The following is a 19728-nucleotide window of genomic DNA, read 5'->3' as shown; positions in this document are numbered from 1 at the left end:
AAGTTGACTTCTATAGCCCTAAATCACAAGTGTCTCAAAGGGCTGCACAAGCCACAATGACATCCTCGGCTCAGATCCCACATCAGGGCAAGAACAAACTCAACCCAATGGGATGACAATGAGAAACCTTGTAGAGCAGTGGTCCCCAACCACCGGGCCGCGGCCACAGAATAAATTTGTATTTATTTATTTTTTAATCACAGTCAGATTTTTACTGCAGGCCACTGGTAAGCGCACGGGTGAGAAGAGGTTTTAAAATGATTAGCTCCTGCTTACTTTTACCGCATGCCTTGATTAAGCGCAGGAGTGAGAAGAGGTTTTAAATTAATTAGCGCCCCGGCGCCTATTCAAGGAACTACGGTATATTATCACACAACTCTTATGCTTAAAGGCTGTTGCTATGGTTATTATCAAGTGTGCTGACATTATTTTTTCTTTGTCTGTGCAAAGCTGGCAATCCACAAGATTGCAAGCAAGTCTCTTATTAGTGTTTGTTTCCAGAACCGGCCTGCTGACTGCCAAGACCGAACATCGAGTACCGTGACGTAAACAGAACAGAGACAAGGTGATATCACGACTGTCAGCACATTTGCATTGTTGTATGATTATATATTGTGTCTAGCTGGAGCTGTGAAGATGACCCCCTTCCCTCAGCGACAGCCTCAGTGATGTAACCAGGGACCTCCCAAATAAATAGAGGCAGCACGTGGGCTGGACTTTTAGAACGTAGTTTGGATCTGTAACTAGAGTACAGCCCAAAACACATCTCTCCTCAATTGAGCAAAATGTAACTCTGTCTGTGCATGATTTCTTCCTTCTCGTCTGTTTAATAGACGCATCAGTGTTTGAACCTGACACCACTATAATCTTTTTACTCTTTTCTACTCTTTTAGCACTCGACTTACCTTCATGACCTTCTCTCCCCTCTAGTCCTATCCATGTCCATACCTTCCTCATACATCAGCTCACTGTCCCCTTCCATCTCCTTTTAAGCAGCTACCAGAAATCCATAGCTGGATAATGGAGAGGTTTTGTGAAATAATAATTAAAAAAAGAATCAGCTAAAAGCAAAAATAAAAATGAACTAAATCTCCTCTGTTCTGTACATCATTGTCCAAGTGACATTATATTGTCATCTTCCTCTTTATGCCATTTCCTCAAGGTGACAGAAAAAGATGATACAACCTGCCTATCATGTGATTCTACCATGTTGGCAAAATACAAACACACAATATATTGACATATATAACACATAAAACATGGAATTAGAAGTGAACAGTACCCATCCCTACCAGCAAGTGTTGTTGTACTGGAAACTAATTTACAAACACAACTTCAACACACACAATACTCCACTATGGAATTGTTCTTATATTAAAATGAGAAACAAATCCATCTTTGTACAGCAATGGTTTGAAAAAGGCATTTGGTCACTGATGCACTTATTGACTGATAAAAATATGTTAATATTTCAAGATTTAATTAAGTATGACCTGCAAATAAACAAAATATTACAACATTTAAAAAGGCTTGTATTCAAAATATTCTAGTTACTGCATCTTTTTTAATCCTTTGCTATTTCTTCTTATTTTATCTGGAATAAAAAAATACTCATAATTTAAAAGTTTCCATTCTTTCCAAGGCAAAAGAGTTAATCTCAGAAAAAAAAATGGATTTGACCTCTTAAAATAATATGTTGGATGTTGTTTTGCAATTGAAGACAACATTTGTTGGTTCTGTGATTGGGAAACACAATAAACAGTTTATTTTAAGAATGTATGCAAAGTAAATCTCTGTGGGATGATGTACAATATTGGCTTTTGTCTGACACTCCAAACTTTGACTGATATTGATGTTGTTTTGGGGATGTTGAAAAAAGAAAAAAATACAGAAAAAATGTTTAGAACAGAATACTGGATTTATTTGATGTATCCACAAATGTAAGTTTGTAAAAACAAAATCCTTTCACAAAAACAAAAAAAAAATCTGCTATTTTCTCTCACTTGTATATTGCATAAAGGTCTGGGGACATACATATAAAACAATCACAACACAATCATTATAATACAGAGTAATAACGATAATGAATAAAATAGATTATAGAGACCCAACAAATGAATCATAAAGTTGTTAGAAAGTCAAAATGAAAGTCTTGACAGTTTATTTCAAATCCTGCAGTTTCATTTGCTGCTGCTGTTCTCACCAGCACACTTGTGTTTCTTACACTGGTACTTAGAAGACAATCTTTCACCACACACACTGCAACTCAACACTTTCTCTCCTGGGTGTCTTCTCATGTGTGCTAAAAGGTTTGATCGGTCACAAAAGCTTCTGTTGCAGATTGAACAAGAATGTGATTTTTCACCAGTGTGTGTTCTAGTGTGTACTTTCAAACTGTTACTTTGTACAAAACCTTTACTACAGATTGAACAGGAAAAAGGTTTTTCACCAGTGTGTGTTCTCATGTGTACTTTCAAATATTGATTTTGTGTAAAACCTTTACCACAGGTTGAACAGGGAAAAGGTTTTTCTCCAGTGTGCGTTCTCATGTGCACCTTCAAATATTGACTTTGTATAAAACCTTTACCACAGATTGAACAAGAAAACGTTTTTTCTCCAGTGTGTGTTCTCATGTGTCTTTTCAAACTCTGACTTTGTGTAAAACCTTTACCACAGACTGAACAGATAAAAGGTTTTTCACCAGTGTGTGTTCTCCTGTGCACTTTCACATTGTGACTTCGAACAAAACGTTTACCACGGACTGAACAGATAAAAGGTTTTTCTCCAGTGTGTGTTCTCATGTGTCTTTTCAGATGACTATGGTTTTTAAATGTTTTGTGACAGTGAGAACATGTGAAGTGTGTGTTTTCAGTGTGACATGTCTTATCATCTTTAGAGCCTTCATCATCAGTGTCAGGAGAGTGTGACGTTGTGTCCTCACTATCTGATAGTGGAGCTAAGAGCTTGTCTGCTTGTGATCCTCCACAGTGGTCTCCATCAGCTTCTGTTGTCATGTGTTGTGTTGAGCTGCTGCTTGGAGGCTCCCCCCCTCCCCTCTCCTCACTTTCACCTTTCACCTCATCATCTTCACTCTTCACAGGGACACCAGTCACTGGGAACTCCTCCAGTCCTTCAAGATGATCTCCCTCTTGAGTGATGCTGTGTTCCTCCTCTTCCTCTTTAATGTGGGGCGTCAGTGAGTCTTCCTCTTCCTTTTTACAGGGAAGGGTCTGTGTCAAAGAGGAAAAGGAGACGCCAGAGGGTCCGTGGCGCCTGGTCTTCCTCTTTGAAGGATCCTCCTTCACCATCCTGAAGCTACTCTCCTTTTTTTCAGGCAGACGTTGTTCTCCACAGACGTCTGCAGGACACACAATGACAAACATGCTTGAGAAATGTCCAGATTTGCTCAGTCACATGAGGCATTCAGTAAGTTTACATGTACTTAAAAAAAAAGTGATTATATTAATTGGCCTGAAAACAAACACATTGCTCTTTACAACATTATTCACAGGAATAGAAGACCACTTTTTACGAGGGATGGGCAATATGGCCTAAAATCTAAATTGTGATAAATTCCCTTTAACCTGAATGCAGCTGGGATAGGCTCCAGCGCCCCCTGTGATGTTAATGTCACTTACTGATGTATAAACTTGGAGAAAAGATGAGGTTGTTTACAGTGTAAATCTGTATTCTGTATTGTTGTCTCAGCTATGATGCCATCTTGTGGTCGAGTTTGCTCACTGCGAGTACTGTGGGTTGAAAGTGTATTTCCTTTTGCTTCATGCCTTGAACCTGAAGTAATGTTTCGTCATTGATCTCACCAAGCAACGTTTGTATGTGAGACCGGGGATTCCCATTGGATGTGGAACGGCGCCCCCATAGGGACGGACTTGTTCCGTTTTTTGTTTTCAAGTCAATGTGTCAGTTTCCACCAGCTGGCTTCTATATTTAGTGGTCGACACAACAAAGCTGTAAAATTGAGCTAAAATCTGCTCGTGTGGGACAGGAAGTCATGTATGAACACAAAATAAATGATCCAGTTTACTTTCAAAGTATAACATTCTGTTTAAGGTGGATGGTATTTTACACTTTGAAAAGTCCTAATGGAGATGAAGTCAACTTGTCAAAAGGTTGTCAGACCTAATTTCACTTAATTGACACAAAGGGATGAAAACATTCTGATTCTAAAAGGCCCAAAATTAAAGAATCATAAAACAGGCATATCCTGGGCAGCTATACGGAGGTCTGTACTACAGCGTTGTATTAAAATGACTATTTCCATCTCCAACATGAAAGTGAGTGTCGCTAACACTACTGCACACAGGAAATCATGTGGAGGAGAATTGCAAGTAGTCGAAACAAAGATTGTGAATGACTGACAAGAGGCCCACTTTGTTCATGTAAGTCTACTGTGGAATAAACATACTCAGGTGCTGAGAGGGATGCACAAAGTGAGACCTCTTAGTCCAGTTTAAAATCCACAGACCAAGAAGGACACACTTGGATATTGCAATATATTGATGAGGACAATAATTAAGTTATTAGGTTTATTTTCATTTATATCGGTCCTGGCCTACGATTGTGTGAATATTTTAATGCCTCTGGAATTCGTATTTAATGCTTTTTAACACCATTTAAGGCCTTAATTTAGGCAAAGTCCGTTCAATGATTTTTAATGCTTTTTAATGACGCACAGAAACCCTGCTAAAGCTCTTAAATTTAAACAAATGTGGACTGATCCATACAAAAATTCACGATAACATTACCAAGCATAATATCAATATAAGGTAATTACAGAAGTTTGATCGATATTTTGTATTATATATATATATATATATATATATATATATATATATATATATATATATATATATATATACACATATATATATATATATATATATATATATATATATATATATATATATATATTGTTGAGTTTGTTATTGTTTACAAACTCAGTAAAAAGGAAGACTTTAAGGGCATAGACCTAATGATTTAATTCAGAGCCATATTTAAATATTCAATTGATATTCTAACACCAGCATCCTGTGTTTTTGTCTGATTATGATTGCCAACAAAAATGTAATCATTCAATTATCCTGATGACTTTAAATACCAGAATCCGCATTGGTACGACCGATACTGCTTCTGAAACTATTTGGTACTGGATCGATACCAACATTTGTATTATCAGCCACAACTAAAGTATCAAACAACAAAGACAGTGATTATTACATTTGAACAAAAGAGAAGACTAAGTGATTATTACATTTTAACGGAAGTGTGGATAGAAACACGTTACATTAGAATGTTCCTAAATAAAAATATTCTTCATGGAATTATTGAGACATTTCTAGGATGTATTTATGATTTTTACGAGATTTTGATAGAATTTAATACAATCTAAGGCAACTGGACGGTTTCAGGTTCGATCCTAGTCACTGCCGTTGTGTCCTTGAGCAAGGTACTTTACCCACCTGCTCCCACACTGGTTTAAATGTAACTTAGATCATGGGTTTCACTATGTAAAGCGCTCTGAGTCACTAGAGAAACGCGCTAAATAAATATACTTCACTTCATTTAAAAGGAAACCGCACTTTTGTAATTTATTTTGCCTATCAAGAACACATAATTTTCTTTTTTATGCATTCTAAATAGTAATAAATGCAATCACAATCTGTTTACAATAGAGGCTATTAGAGTCGCACTATTCTGCCTAAAAATAACTTAAAAAGCATCCAAACACTTCCATTAAGGTTTTATGTACATGCAGTAGGTATATATGTCATTTAGTAACAGGTACTTTTTTAAAAAGATGGATTATTTATGTATTTTTGCTTATTAGCGCATCACTTTCAAAAAAGCATCACTACATGTGCTTTTTTTTTTCAACATCACTGAATATTACACACTGCAGACTTCCTGAGAGCCAACAAACATAATAAAACATCACTTACTGTACAATGTCTGCTGTCACTATGACGCAGACTGATAGACTCTTGTTATATTCCCGTTTAGATGAGGAAAGACTCATAATCGTCGCACGGTATGGGGGGTGAAGCCAAGCCTCTTTTCGGGCCTAAATTGGCTGTCAAAGGGAATCAATTTGTCAGAGTACGTCCTCATCCTTCTACTACCCAGGTGAGAGGCCACTTATAATAACAATATCACTAATACTTGGTTGGTATTCAAGCCACAAAATGCAAATGTAGTATTGTTGGTGCTTTTTGGATGGTTATAGAGGACCTCTCATTGGCTCCATTGCAAGTGGACTTTTATTTACATTTATGAGTTACAATGTGATTTAAAAATATATATATCAATAGTCATGTCTTTCATAATGATTGTGAAGGATAGAAAAAATTCCCCCAAAAAGTGCAGTTGTCCTCCAAATTCAAACGATTAGATTTAAAGGCCTACAGAAATGAGATTTTATTCAAACGGGGATAGCAGGTCCATTCTATGTGTCATACTTGATCATTTCGTGATATTGCCACATTTTTGCTGAAATGATTTAGTAGAGAACATCCACGATAAAGTTCGCAACTTTTGGTCGCTAAGAGAAAAGCACTGCCTTTACAGGAAGTTGCAGACGATGACGTCACCCGTGTGATGGCTCCTCACATATTCACATTGTTTTTAATGGGAGCCTCCAACAAAAAGTGCTATTCGGACCGAGAAAACGACAATTTCCCCATTAATTTGAGCGCGGATGAAAGATTCGTGTTTGAGGATATTGATAGCGACGGACTAGAAAAAAAACAAACACGATTGCATTTGGATGGATTCCGATGTTTTTAGACATATTTACTAAGATAATTCTGGGAAATCCCTTATCTTTCTATTGTGTTGCTAGTGTTTTAGTGATTTAAATAGTACCTGATAGTCGGAGGTGTGTGTCCACGGGTGTCTTGACGTCAGTGTCTCAGGGGAGTCGACGGCAGCTTTATGGATGGCACAAGCTCAGCTTTTCTCCGGTAAGAAGCGACGTTTGAACCACAATTTTGTCACCGAAACCTGCTGGTTGACATTCTGTCGTGATTCATGTTCGCTGATCCATAGGAAAGTTTCACCTCCAGGAATTTTAAACAAGGAATCACCGTGTGTTTGTGTGGCTAAAGGCTAAAGCTTCCCAACTCCATCTTTCTACTTTGACTTCTGCAATATTAATTGAACAAATTGCAAAAGATTCAGCAACACAGATGTCCAAAATACTGTGTAATTATGTCGTTAAAGCAGATGACTTTTAGCTGTGTGTGTGTGCAGCGCTCACACTTTTTAAAAACCTGTGACGTCTTGCGTACACGTCATCATTACACAACGTTTTTAAGACGAAACTCCCTGGAAATGTAAAATTGCAATTTAGTAAACTAAAAAGGCCGTATTGGCATGTGTTGCAATGTTAATATTTCATCATTGATATATAAACTATCAGACTGCGTGGTCGCTAGTAGTGGCTTTCAGTAGACCTTTAGGAACCAGTACTAAAAAAAAATGGTACTTGGTATACAGCTCTTATCTTCACCACTAAACCCTTGAAATATGCTGACATATGTGCTGCCAAAGGTAAATAAACAGTAGCCATATTGAATGTTTGCCTTCATTTGACCACGTGAGGTAAGGAGGACGGCCTCTAGGTCACATGGTTACACCCCAGCAATTACACTGTTGATGATTGATGAGCATTCATTTTTAAATGGTGGTGTTAAAAAGCAAATATATCTCCATCTTTAGTGATAAATGTGTCCCCCGGATGAACATGTGTCACAAACATTGTATTAGATGATATGTGGATGTTGTGCTTACTTGGACTGTGATGAAGCTGTGAGGACTCAGGTGGTTTGTCTTCATGCTCTTCAGTCTTCACAGAGACAACAGTCAGTGGAAACTTGCTGACATCAGCCTCCTCCTGCCCTACAGGACACTCTCCCCCCTGACTCATCCACACTTCCTCCTCTTCCTCTTTAATGTGGGGGGGCTGTGGATCCTCCTGCTGCTGAAGGGGACGTTCTTCTTGACGAGCGTTCATCTGTTGGACGTCCGCAAGACAACACAAACAAACTTCAGCTGTGATGTGTCAAATATTTTTTAATCCATCAAATATAATATTTTCCAAGTGAACTGACTCCACTCTGTGGTGATGTTCTTCTACACATGGAATAATCATCAGTTATTGATTATTATGAATTGTGTAATTGATCAAAAATTAACAACTTACAGAAAACCTCCTGCTGGGATTTTAATACCGTCATGACTGCATGAAGTCAGTCTGCACGTATAAAAGTGTCATTGTGCTGCAGCATCAAGTGACGCCAACTGGCTCCTCCCACTACCAACCTACCAGCCAACCTTGACGTGCACCTCCAAAATAGTCCCACCTCACGTCAATGGTGACCAGGACTACAGAGCTGTGGTCCGTTGGCTTTACTTTTACACACAATATCCTCTCCTTGTTTTCCATTACCTACCTGCTTGGCACTCAGCATCAAGGGTTGGAATTGGGGGTTAAATCACCATAAATGATTCCCGGGCGCAGCACTGCTGCTGCCCACTGCTCCCCTCACCTCTCAGGGGGTGATCAAGGGGATGGGTCAAATGCAGAGGACACATTTCACCACACCTAGTGTGTGTGTGACAATCATTGCTACTTTAACTTTCTTCTGCGAAAGCAACATTTTTAACCCAACAGAAAACAAACAGAAGTGCAGTGAAGCACGTGGAACAAGTGCCAGCGAGTATATATATAAATATATACATATATATATATATATATATATACATATATATATATATAAATATATACATATATATATATATATATATATATATATATATAAATATATATATATATATATACAAATTCATAAATGTAAACAAATATTTACAATATTTGGGTACCTCATGTTTCGACTACATACAAAATATTGATGCAAATTCATTTTGTGTGCAGTATATTAAAGCTATTTTTAATATTTAACATTTATTTAATTAAATATTTATTTTAGTCCGACTGAATAAGCATTAATCGCTTACAATTGTGCAAATAGTGTATTCTTAATAACAAACATCAGTTGATTTAATTTCCATGATATGTCCACCCAATGCAGCTGAGATAGGCTCCAACACCCCCCCCCCCCTCGCAACACCAAATAGGGACAAGCGGTAGGAAAATGGATGGATGGATGTTATCAAGGTAATAGAAGTGCGTGCAAACATCATTTGTATTTATTGCATAAAGTTGACACCAACATAAAGCAGACCACTGCAATAATACATTATATTACACTGTCATTACAATAACAATAATATTTTTTTCATCCTGTAAAGCATCTTTGAGTACACTGAAAAGCGCTATACCAAATAAAATGTATTATTATTATTATTATTATTATACCATGTGACTTATTCCAGACTTAAATTACAAGACGTTTGTTTCTTTCTAGTAACAAATATTTAATGATGTTAAGCGTGACTGTAATATACAACAAAAAACAGTTAAATTATTAAATAAGTCAATATAATTCTCATAGAGAACATATAAAATACACTCCTCAAGAAAAACGCTCGCATTTGCTACAAAGGCCTGCTAGCGGGCTAAAGCTAGCACGTTAGCTTCGAACAACATATGAGGTAAATAAGATAAATAATATGAAAATATATCATGTATATTACCTCATAAGCCGCGTGTACAAGAGAGGAGTGGAATATATTCTTCCTATTGTTACACCAGCAACTCTTTTTTGTCTTCTGTGGCCGGGCGAAGGAAGTGTGCACCACTCACTATTGTCCCAGTGAAACACGTGTTTGAAGGAAGTGTGCACCACTCACTATTGTCCCAGTGAAACACGTGTTTGAAGGAAGTGTGCACCACTCACTATTGTCCCAGTGAAACACGTGTTTGAAGGTGTGCACCACTCACTATTGTCCCAGTGAAACACGTGTTTGAAGGAAGTGTGCACCACTCACTATTGTCCCAGTGAAACACGTGTTTGAAGGTGTGCACCACTCACTATTGTCCCAGTGAAACACGTGTTTGAAGGAAGTGTGCACCACTCACTATTGTCCCAGTGAAACACGTGTTTGAAGGAAGTGTGCACCACTCACTATTGTCCCAGTGAAACACGTGTTTGAAGGAAGTGTGCACCACTCACTATTGTCCCAGTGAAACACGTGTTTGAAGGAAGTGTGCACCACTCACTATTGTCCCAGTGAAACACGTGTTTGAAGGAAGTGTGCACCACTCACTATTGTCCCAGTGAAACACGTGTTTGAAGGAAGTGTGCACCACTCACTGTTGTCCCAGTGAAACACGTGTTTGAAGGAAGTGTGCACCACTCGCTGTTGTCCCAGTGAAACACGTGTTTGAAGGAAGTGTGCACCACTCACTATTGTCCCAGTGAAACACGTGTTTGAAGGAAGTGTGCACCACTCACTATTGTCCCAGTGAAACACGTGTTTAAAGGAAGTGTGCACCACTCACTGTTGTCCCAGTGAAACACGTGTTTGAAGGAAGTGTGCACCACTCACTATTGTCCCAGTGAAACACGTGTTTGAAGGAAGTGTGCACCACTCACTATTGTCCCAGTGAAACACGTGTTTGAAGGAAGTGTGCACCACTCACTATTGTCCCAGTGAAACACGTGTTTGAAGGAAGTGTGCACCACTCACTATTGTCCCAGTGAAACACGTGTTTGAAGGAAGCGTGCACCACTCACTATTGTCCCAGTGAAACACGTGTTTGAAGGAAGTGTGCACCACTCACTATTGTCCCAGTGAAACACGTGTTTGAAGGAAGTGTGCGCCACTCACTATTGTCCCAGTGAAACACGTGTTTGAAGGAAGCGTGCACCACTCACTATTGTCCCGGTGAAACACGTGTTTGGCCAACATTTGTTCCGCGGTTGAGAACACCTCGATGACGTCACACAGGAGGAAAAACAAAACAAGATGGCGTCTGGCGGAGAATACGTTGTTTTGGTTATTATGGTTTCTAGGTCTTAATTACAACGTACATGTGCACATTTGTGTCGTTTAACAGAGTAAACGTCCTTATTAATTGTTTGTATGCGGATACATTAGTCTGAGTGCACTTTGACGTGCTAGCCTAGCCTGCTGGTTAGCTTAGCTTGTTAGCTGCTAACAAAGAGAGGCGGAAGTGATCGACACATCAAAGCAGAGATCCAATGTAAGTGTAAAGTGTTTTTATTGTGTGAACATGTCTACATTACAAATGATGTGAGTGTTGCTGAATCAGCGACTAACTGCTGCCGTTGGAGAAATATTTGTGATTTTAGAAAAAAAAAAAAAAACGACAACAGAATAAGAGGAGGAACTTTGTCCAACAAAAGAGGAGAAGGAGCGACAACATCAACTACTGGACGCTGTTTTCAAGAAACATCAAGTTGTGTTACACATCCAGCCTTCCATCCCTCTTCTTCTGCTTGTCTGAGGTCGGGTCGCGGGGGCAGCAGCCTAAGCAGGGAAGCCCAGACTTTCCTCTCCCCAGTCGCTTCGTCCAGCTCTTCCCGGGGGATCCCAAGGCGTTCCCAGGCCAGCTGGGAGACATAGTCTACCCAACGTTTCCTGGGTCTTCCCTGGGGCCTCCTACCGGTCGGATGTGCCCTAAACACCTCCCTAGGGAGGCGTTCGGGTGGCATCCTGACCAGATGCCTGGACCACCTTATCTGGCTCCTCTCGATGTGGAGGAGCAGCGGCTTTACTTTGAGTTCCTCCCGGATGACAGAGCTTCTCACCCTATCTCTAAGGGAGAGCCCCGCCACACGGCAGAGGAAACTCATTTAAAATAGAATAGAATAGACTTGATTGTCATTATATTTGCGTATAACTAGATCAAAGACTAAAGGTGCGGTAGGGGGGAACAAATATAGGGTCAAATAAATACCACAAGAGCTAATAAGGGAAAACTAACACTTGAAATAAACAGACCGCTTCGGCCACTTGTACTAGTGATCTTATCCTTTCGGTCATGACCCAAAGCTCATGACCATAGGTGAGGATGGGAACGTAGATCGACCGGTAAATTGAGAGCTTTGCCTTCCGGCTCAGCTCCTTCTTCACCACAACGGATCGATACAGCGTCCCCATTACTGAAGACGCCGCACCGATCCGCCTGTCGATCTCACGATCCACTCTTCCCTCGCTTGTGAACAAGACTCCTAGGTACTTGAACTCCTCCACTTGGGGCAGGGTCTCCTCCCCAACCCGGAGATGACACCCCACCCTTTTCTGTACGAGAACCTTGAACTCGGATTTGGAGGTGCTGATTCTCATCCCAGTCGCTTCACACTCTGTTGCAAACCGATCCAGTTAGAGCTAAAGTTCCTGGCCAGATGAAGAGACCTCATCGTGCAGCCACCAAACCAGATCCCCTCAACGCCTTGACTGCGCCTAGAAATTCTGTCCATAAAAGTTATGAACAGAATCGGTGACAAAGGACAGCCTTGGCGGAGTCCAACCCTCACTGGAAAAGTGTTCGACTTACTGCCGGCAATGCGGACCAAGCTCTGACACTGATCGTACAGGGAGCGGACCGCCACAATCAGACAGTCCGATACCCCATACTCTCTGAGCACTCCCCACAGGACTTGCCAAGGGACACGGTTGAATGCCTTCTCCAAGCCCACAAAGCACATGTAGACTGGTTGGGCAAACTCCCATGCACCCTCAAGAACCCTGCCCAGAGTATAGACCTGGTCCACAGTTCCACTGCCAGGATGAAAACCACACTGTTCCTCCCGAATCCCAGGTTCAACTATGCGGCATAAACTCCTCTCCAGTACTTCTGAATAGACCTTCCCGGGAAGGCTGAGGATGCTTCTACATATTGACACAAATATATAAAAAACACTAACCTTGTGACGGATGCTTTTGCAATTGTTTTATTTGATCTTTCACAACACCTGGTGGCCACAATAATTCATGAAGTCAAGCTCATGGCGCAGAATGTTGAATGATGCGGACATGTTTGTTACTGGATACTTTCTATCAGACTTTTGTTTTGGAGACTTTGTGTACGTATTAAGCAACTATAATTATTTGATATGCTTAAAAGTGCTGTTTTAGCTTAGCTGTTGTGTAGCTGCTCGCTCCTTGTAGCTTACAGCAGGTGTGTCCAAAGTGCAGCCCATAACTATGTTTTTAATTGACAACGGGGAGTTTTGAAAATGTGGTATTTGCGTGTCGGTCCAATCAGCAGCAGTTACGCCCTGTTTCATCATTAAATGGGTTGTACTTGTATAGCGCTTTTCTACCTTCAAGGTACTCAAAGCGCTTTGACACTACTTCCACATTTACCCATTCACACACACATTCACACACTGATGGAGGGAGCTGCCATGCAAGGCGCCAACCAGCACCCATCAGGAGCAAGGGTGAAGTGTCTTGCTCAGGACACAACGGACATGACGAGGTTGGTTCTAGGTGGGATTTGAACCAGTGACCCTCGGGTTGCGCACAGCCACTCTCCCACTGCGCCACGCCGTCCCTATTGGACCTAAGTCTTTGGCTTGGTAGGCGGGTACGAGGCTACCAAGCCAGGTGGTACGAGCACGAGCACGGAGGTGCCTTTGTAGTGGTGTCGCAGCTCAGTGGTCGTGCCGTCAGGTAACACCAGGAAGGTTCCTTCTGTGCGATATTGACTGGTGCTTTTTTTCTCCCTGGACTCTGACTTCATATCTGGTGTTGTCCCTCAGACCTCGGCCAAGAAGCCACGTAAACAGTGTGAAGAATGTGGGCGATAAGAGTGTGTGTGCGTGGGCATGAACTTGCACCCACTTTCAACTGGAACTCAGGACATATGATTAGTTGCACGGCCTATTCTAATCTATATTAAACAGCGTCCGGGGCTTGCGTCCACTGCGGGGGTGCGTCATCGCTCTCTCGGTGTGGGTCGTTGCGCTCTTCGTCTGCTGGCCGTTGTTTCCTCCTCCGTGCTGCTCTCCCGCTCGTTCCTCCCTCGCCCTTTTTGTACTCTAGCAGCAGATAGACAGATTGTAAGCAGGTGTGTAATATACGCACCTGGCTCAGATTGCCGCTGCAGTGTCGCTTCGCGTGTGTCATGCCTCTCCTCGCCGCCGCATGCCCCGCCTCCTGGCCTCCAGGTGGGCCCGCGCTGCTGCTTTCCGCCCATTGTCGGCCCGTCGGCTGTGTCTCTCCACACATACAATGTCTGCTTTCACTGGGATGCCGACTGATGGGATGTTCATATCTTCCCGTTTAGATGAAGAATTAATCATCGCAAACGGTTAAAAAGGGTGGGTGCAAAAGAGCATATTACTTAATCTTTCTAGCCATCTCCAGGTCTAAGTTGGATGTCAGTGTTGACCAAGTTCTCGGTTTATGTCCACAACCTTCTACTAAATAAGTGAGAAGCATGATTTATATTCTAGAATTAGCTTTCACCATCTTAGAGGTGAGGAAGCAGCTCAGTATGTCAATATAGCAGCATAAGCTAGTTACTTCTGTGATCAATGCGCCGCTAAAAGTAGGTCCTTAGCGTTAGCGCTTATAATAACAATATCACTAATACTTGGTTAATATTCAGGTCACAAAATGTAAATGGAGTATGGTTGGCAGTTTTTTTGGAGGACTTTGTGGGTCAAATAGAGGAACTCCCATTGACTCCAATGTTAACTGATTTTTGCTCACGTTTATTTAATAATTACATTCATAAAAGTTTGAAACAAATGTCTTACATAAGGATTGTGAATGATAGGTGACATTTTAAAAAAGTGCAGTTTCCTTTGAATTTGTCAGATAAGTAAACAGTCCTTCAAATTAAAGATGTAAAACAATTGAGGTTGTTTATAGATATTATCCACTATGAAGTTACAGTCAAACTAAGCACACAAGGGAAAGTACATTCATATACACATGAAGTACACACATGTGTAAGAATCATGTTAACCACCAAAATATTGTCTTGTTCTCCCAAAGCCAATATCGAGTATCCTTTGGTGAGCTGACCGTATCGTCACACCCTTAGTTGAAAGCACACCATCCCCATGACATGACACTTCCACGAGATGTAGAACAGTAGTCCCACATTTTAGACATACACACACATCTGAAGAATATAAAAAATTAAATATATTTGGTGGGCCAAACAAAAGACTCGGCAAACCAATGTTTGGTATGGGCGATATGACCTCAAATCTATATCCTAATAACAATACATGTCACGATATATAATTTGGTGTATAATTGATACTAGAAGAATTTTAAAGTGGGTTACAAAAGCTCCTAATTTGGCAGCTGACATATGCAGTAACATATTGTGTCATTCATAATTGTATTATTTTGTTGAAAAAAATATTTTTAATGTACTTGTTTATTTACTGTTAATATCTGGTTACTTTATTTGGGAAAATAATACTGGAAATGATGTAATATTTTACTGCATATTTCAACAACTAAATTAACGCGGGTGCAGGAAGAGACCAGGTACCGGACCATACCTCCTTCGGGAAGCCACGGAAAGGCGGGCCAGGAGTGCCCTAACTCTCACCAGCTGGCCGCCACGTTTGCCGCGGCGCCGGTGGCGCTTTCGCCGGGGGGGAGGAGCCAGTGGGCGAAAAAGGAAAGGAGGAATCTGGCCAGGTGAGAACGCTGACTTGGACGTCGAAAAACCAACGTCCAAGTTGATCATGTCCGTGTGAGAGGGACACAGATCCAACAGCGTTTGGCGATCATACACCAACAGTGAGTTGACAGGGACAACAAAAAACGTGAACAGCACAAAAACAAACAGAACTGACAGCGAGAGATGGCAGGCCACAGCACACACTGGCGCCATCTTGGATTGTTATAACTGCGGCTCAATTACTATTATTAATAAGGTAAACAAGTTATCTTTTGAAGGTGTAGTCAGTAATTTAAAAACTTCTTCCCGGTTTAACTGTGGTGACGCTATCTAAATGAAAGCAAAACAGATGTCATCTTTCTTGGCCAACATGTTGACTGTGCTCATGCTTCTTTTATAACAGACATGTCTCTAAAGATGAATGTGAAACTCACAGTAAATATTGTCCACCAGCAGGGGGAGCTCATCACTAGTACTACTGTGTGGAAGCTGGCATGTGGTACATTATTTCCTGTGTGTGTATGACTTATTCAGAGGGAGAACAGCACACTTTCATGTATGGCGTCTACCATTAAGGATTGCAGGAATGACTTTTAGGATGTTTTTATATGAATAAGGTGGATTGGATGTTGGCCTGGGAAGACATTCCCCTGAAAGTCTTCTTCATGTGTCAGCTGGAAGTACCCTGACTGCTGTGAGGGGAAATTGATGAGATTGTGAGATCATATGTTGGTGCAGGACATTGTCTCATGTGACTGAGCAAAACTGGACTTTTCTAAAGAATGTTTGTTTTCTCCTGTCCCGCAGACCTCAATGAAGCACATCGTCCTCGTGAGCAGGAGGAGGAACCACAGTCCTCCAACATACACGAGGAAGAAGAGGTACCACATTCCCAACATATCAAAGAGGGAGGAGAGGAGCCACAACCCCCCACATTAAAGAGGAAGACGACACGCCACAGACCCATAATGTTAAACTGACCCTTCACATTAAAGGGCAAGCGGAGGACCCACTCATCTTACACATCAAAAATGCAGAGGAGGACCCACTGAACCCTCACATTAAAGAGGAAGAGGAGGAGCAAGAGCCGCCGCACATTAAAGAGGAAGAGGAGGAAAAGGGCATCAGTCAGCCTAAATGGTTGGAGGAGTTCCCAGTGACTGGTGTCCCTGTGAAGAGTGAAGATGATGAGGTGAAAGGTGAAAGTGAGGAGAGGGGAGGGGGGGAGCCTCCAAGCAGCAGCTCAACACAACACATGACAACAGAAGCTGATGGAGACCACTGTGGAGGATCACAAGCAGACAAGCTCTTAGCTCCACTATCAGATAGTGAGGACACAACGTCACACTCTCCTGACACTGATGATGAAGACTCTAAAGATGATAAGACATGTCACACTGACAACACTCACTTCACATCTTCTCTCTCTCACAAAACTTTTAAATACCATTGTAGTCTGAAAGTACACATGAAAACACACACTGGAAAAAAAACCTTTTTCATGTTCTATCTGTGGTAAAGATTTTACCCAGAGGCCAGATTTGAAGGTACACATGAGAACACACACTGGAGAAAAATCCTTTTCATGTTCAATCTGCGGTAAAGATTTTACTCGAAGGGAAAATTTCAAAAAGCATATGAGAATACACACTACAGAAAAACCTTTTTCCTGTTCAATCTGCAGTAAATATTTTGCGCAACGGCACTATTTGAAAGAACACGTGAGAACACACTGGAGAAAAACCTTTTACATGTTCAGTATGTTGTAAAAGTTTTTTACAAAGTCAGCATTTGAAAAGACACATGAGAAGACACCCAGGAGAGAAAGTGTTGAGTTGCAGTGTGTGTGGTGAAAGATTGTCTTCTAAGTAGCAGTGTAAGAAACACAAGTGTGCTGGTGAGAACAGCAGCAGCAAATGAAACTGCAGGATTTGAAATAAACTGTCCAGACTTTCATTTTGACTTTCTAACAACATCAGCACATAGTTTCTAACATTTATAGATGAGCTATTTTAGATTATTTCCTTTTTTCAGTCAAGTACATGTTTTAATATACAACATTGTGAACACAACACTTTGACTGTAAAGGTGAGAATAAACAGGACAAAACATGTTGCAAATACTTTTTGTGTATAGAGGTATTCAGAAATGATTTTTCATTATTAATGATGTTATAAAGAACTCCTTTATATGATATATATATTTGTTTTACATTTTTTTCACACCTTTGCTTTTGAGTACACATAAATCCCTCTTAGTTCATATTTACTGGTTCACATCTGAAACATCTTCTGGACCACTTCTGGAAGCATATTATTATTTACTTTATACATCATACGAACAATTGTCTTTTATACAATTTTAAAATGTGTGACTATGAATCCTTTTTTGTGTCTCAATAATCCATTCTTTAAATTATCTTTATTACTCTCTTTTGTAAATGAATATTGTTATATATGCATGTCCCCTTTATGCAATACATAGATTAGAGAAAATGGCAACATTATATGTGTGAGGTTATGAAGGATAGTTTTGTTTTTAATGATCTACTTTTCTTATTATAAAACTACACATGACAAGTGTTTTTTAAAGTTGCTCATGATTTATCCCCCTTGTTTAGAATTCCTCAAACATTATCAATTTCAGAAAACATGGGAACGTTTGGGAAAAGTTAATTATGTACATCATCCCACAGAACTTTACTGTACATCCATCCATTTGTTCTACCACTTGTCTCTTTCATTTTATATGTATAGCCTTTAATCACATACTTGTCCCCCGTGTAATGGAATCGCCGAGTGCCATCCAGCTGTCAAGGTGCTGCTTAAGTAGCACCAGGGTCGATTGGAAGCAGCTGTGCATGTCCCACAACTCCGCCCACAAAGGCAACACAGGAACTCTAGGAGGAAGGAGAAATGTAAGAACAAGGTCAACTGCACCAAAAGAGGAAAACTGACTGTTGGAACCAAATTTCCTTATTTGTTTATATTGTTTTTATTTTGTTTTCTCTGATTGATTGCTGGCTTCAGTTCATGCTGAGTTTCCCTTTCAGCACGCGTCAAACTGGTCAACAGTATCAGCCCAAAGATAAGTGCTGTACAATGAGAATAAAATGCCTCATAGCCGATTATACAAATGTGATGGATTCATCTTGATACTGTCCTGCCACAGTGAATAGGTTTCCCTGTGAAAGGGCAAAGTCCTTGCAGGGTCTTTTGTCCTAAAGACTGTCTGGATAAAGTGAGGAGAATATAATATAGGAAAACAATTTATTTTACAAATAAACTAGAATAACTATAACATTTTTACAGGTAGCTAAATTGGACAGAACACCTGCATCATCTTCTCAACAACACCCACATTCTTACATTAAGAATGGTGGTGTTAAATACAAAGTGCATTCAGATACAAACAATTATTTTTGATCTTTACTCTATTAAAGGACACATATGTGCACATGTATGCACTGATTACAAATACAGAACAATAATGCCCACGTTTAGACTTTCTCCATCAAACGCCATCTTGCTTTCTCCTTCTTCTTTCTATTTCCAGCAGACTAGTAGAACATCTTAGGTGTATTGCTGCCCTCCACAGTCTATTAACAGTCTGTCCTATGGCCCACACTACAGACTTGGACACAAACAGGAGAGAAAGTAAAAAGCAGCTTTAAGGAGGTCAAAACAAAATGTATGCATTCTTTCCAACGGCCGCTGGGTGGCAGCAGAGGCTCCATGTATTACCTGAAGAAACATTTGACTTCTGACCTTTCCACATTATTTATCTCATCTTTACTGCTGGAGTTCAGCTCACTGAGGATGTAAGCTACATTTTGGTATCTTAATTATCTTTAATTATTCATAAACAGGCTTAAAACAAACCATTATTATCATTAATACCTCATTTGTTTTCACTCTCTACTAATTAAAACTATTCTAGCATGAAAACATTCAGGATGTTCATACACACAATATTACACATCCCCAAACGTACCATTTTATTATGGTATTAATATCATACATTATTACTTTGAATATTCACATGTTTATAACAGTGCTGACAATTTAAATTCCCTGTGGGGATTAATAAAGTATTTCTGATTCTGATAATTACATCACTCTCAT

General features: G+C 40.3%; 2 protein-coding genes across 3 annotated transcripts in view; one reads left to right on the top strand and one right to left on the bottom strand.

Annotated features, from left to right (window-relative positions):
• LOC133546752 (gastrula zinc finger protein XlCGF57.1-like) overlaps positions 1–19728 on the top strand; it is a 732377-nt gene that overhangs the window by 180924 nt on the left and 531725 nt on the right. The gene's annotated exons all lie outside the window — the stretch shown is intronic.
• On the bottom strand, positions 1732–9826 carry LOC133546758 (gastrula zinc finger protein XlCGF17.1-like). 2 transcript variants are annotated; one of them, XM_061892579.1, is made up of 4 exons: positions 9676–9826; positions 7810–8032; positions 6883–7020; positions 1732–3358 (listed from the first exon to the last, which is right to left on the bottom strand). In XM_061892579.1, the coding sequence occupies exon 4, from the start codon at positions 3306–3308 to the stop codon at positions 2181–2183; it is 1128 nt and encodes a 375-aa protein (XP_061748563.1). In that variant the 5' UTR covers positions 3309–3358; positions 6883–7020; positions 7810–8032; positions 9676–9826; the 3' UTR covers positions 1732–2180. The 2 variants fall into 2 exon arrangements, with proteins under 2 accessions (XP_061748563.1, XP_061748562.1); XM_061892578.1 differs by lacking the exon at positions 6883–7020 and having other exon boundaries at positions 1897–3358.

Source organism: Nerophis ophidion, unplaced genomic scaffold, assembly GCF_033978795.1.
Source record: "Nerophis ophidion isolate RoL-2023_Sa unplaced genomic scaffold, RoL_Noph_v1.0 HiC_scaffold_42, whole genome shotgun sequence".
Taxonomy (NCBI): Eukaryota; Metazoa; Chordata; class Actinopteri; order Syngnathiformes; family Syngnathidae; genus Nerophis; species Nerophis ophidion.
The sequence above is the reverse complement of the archived record's forward strand: the minus strand, read 5'-3'. Positions and strand labels throughout refer to the sequence as shown.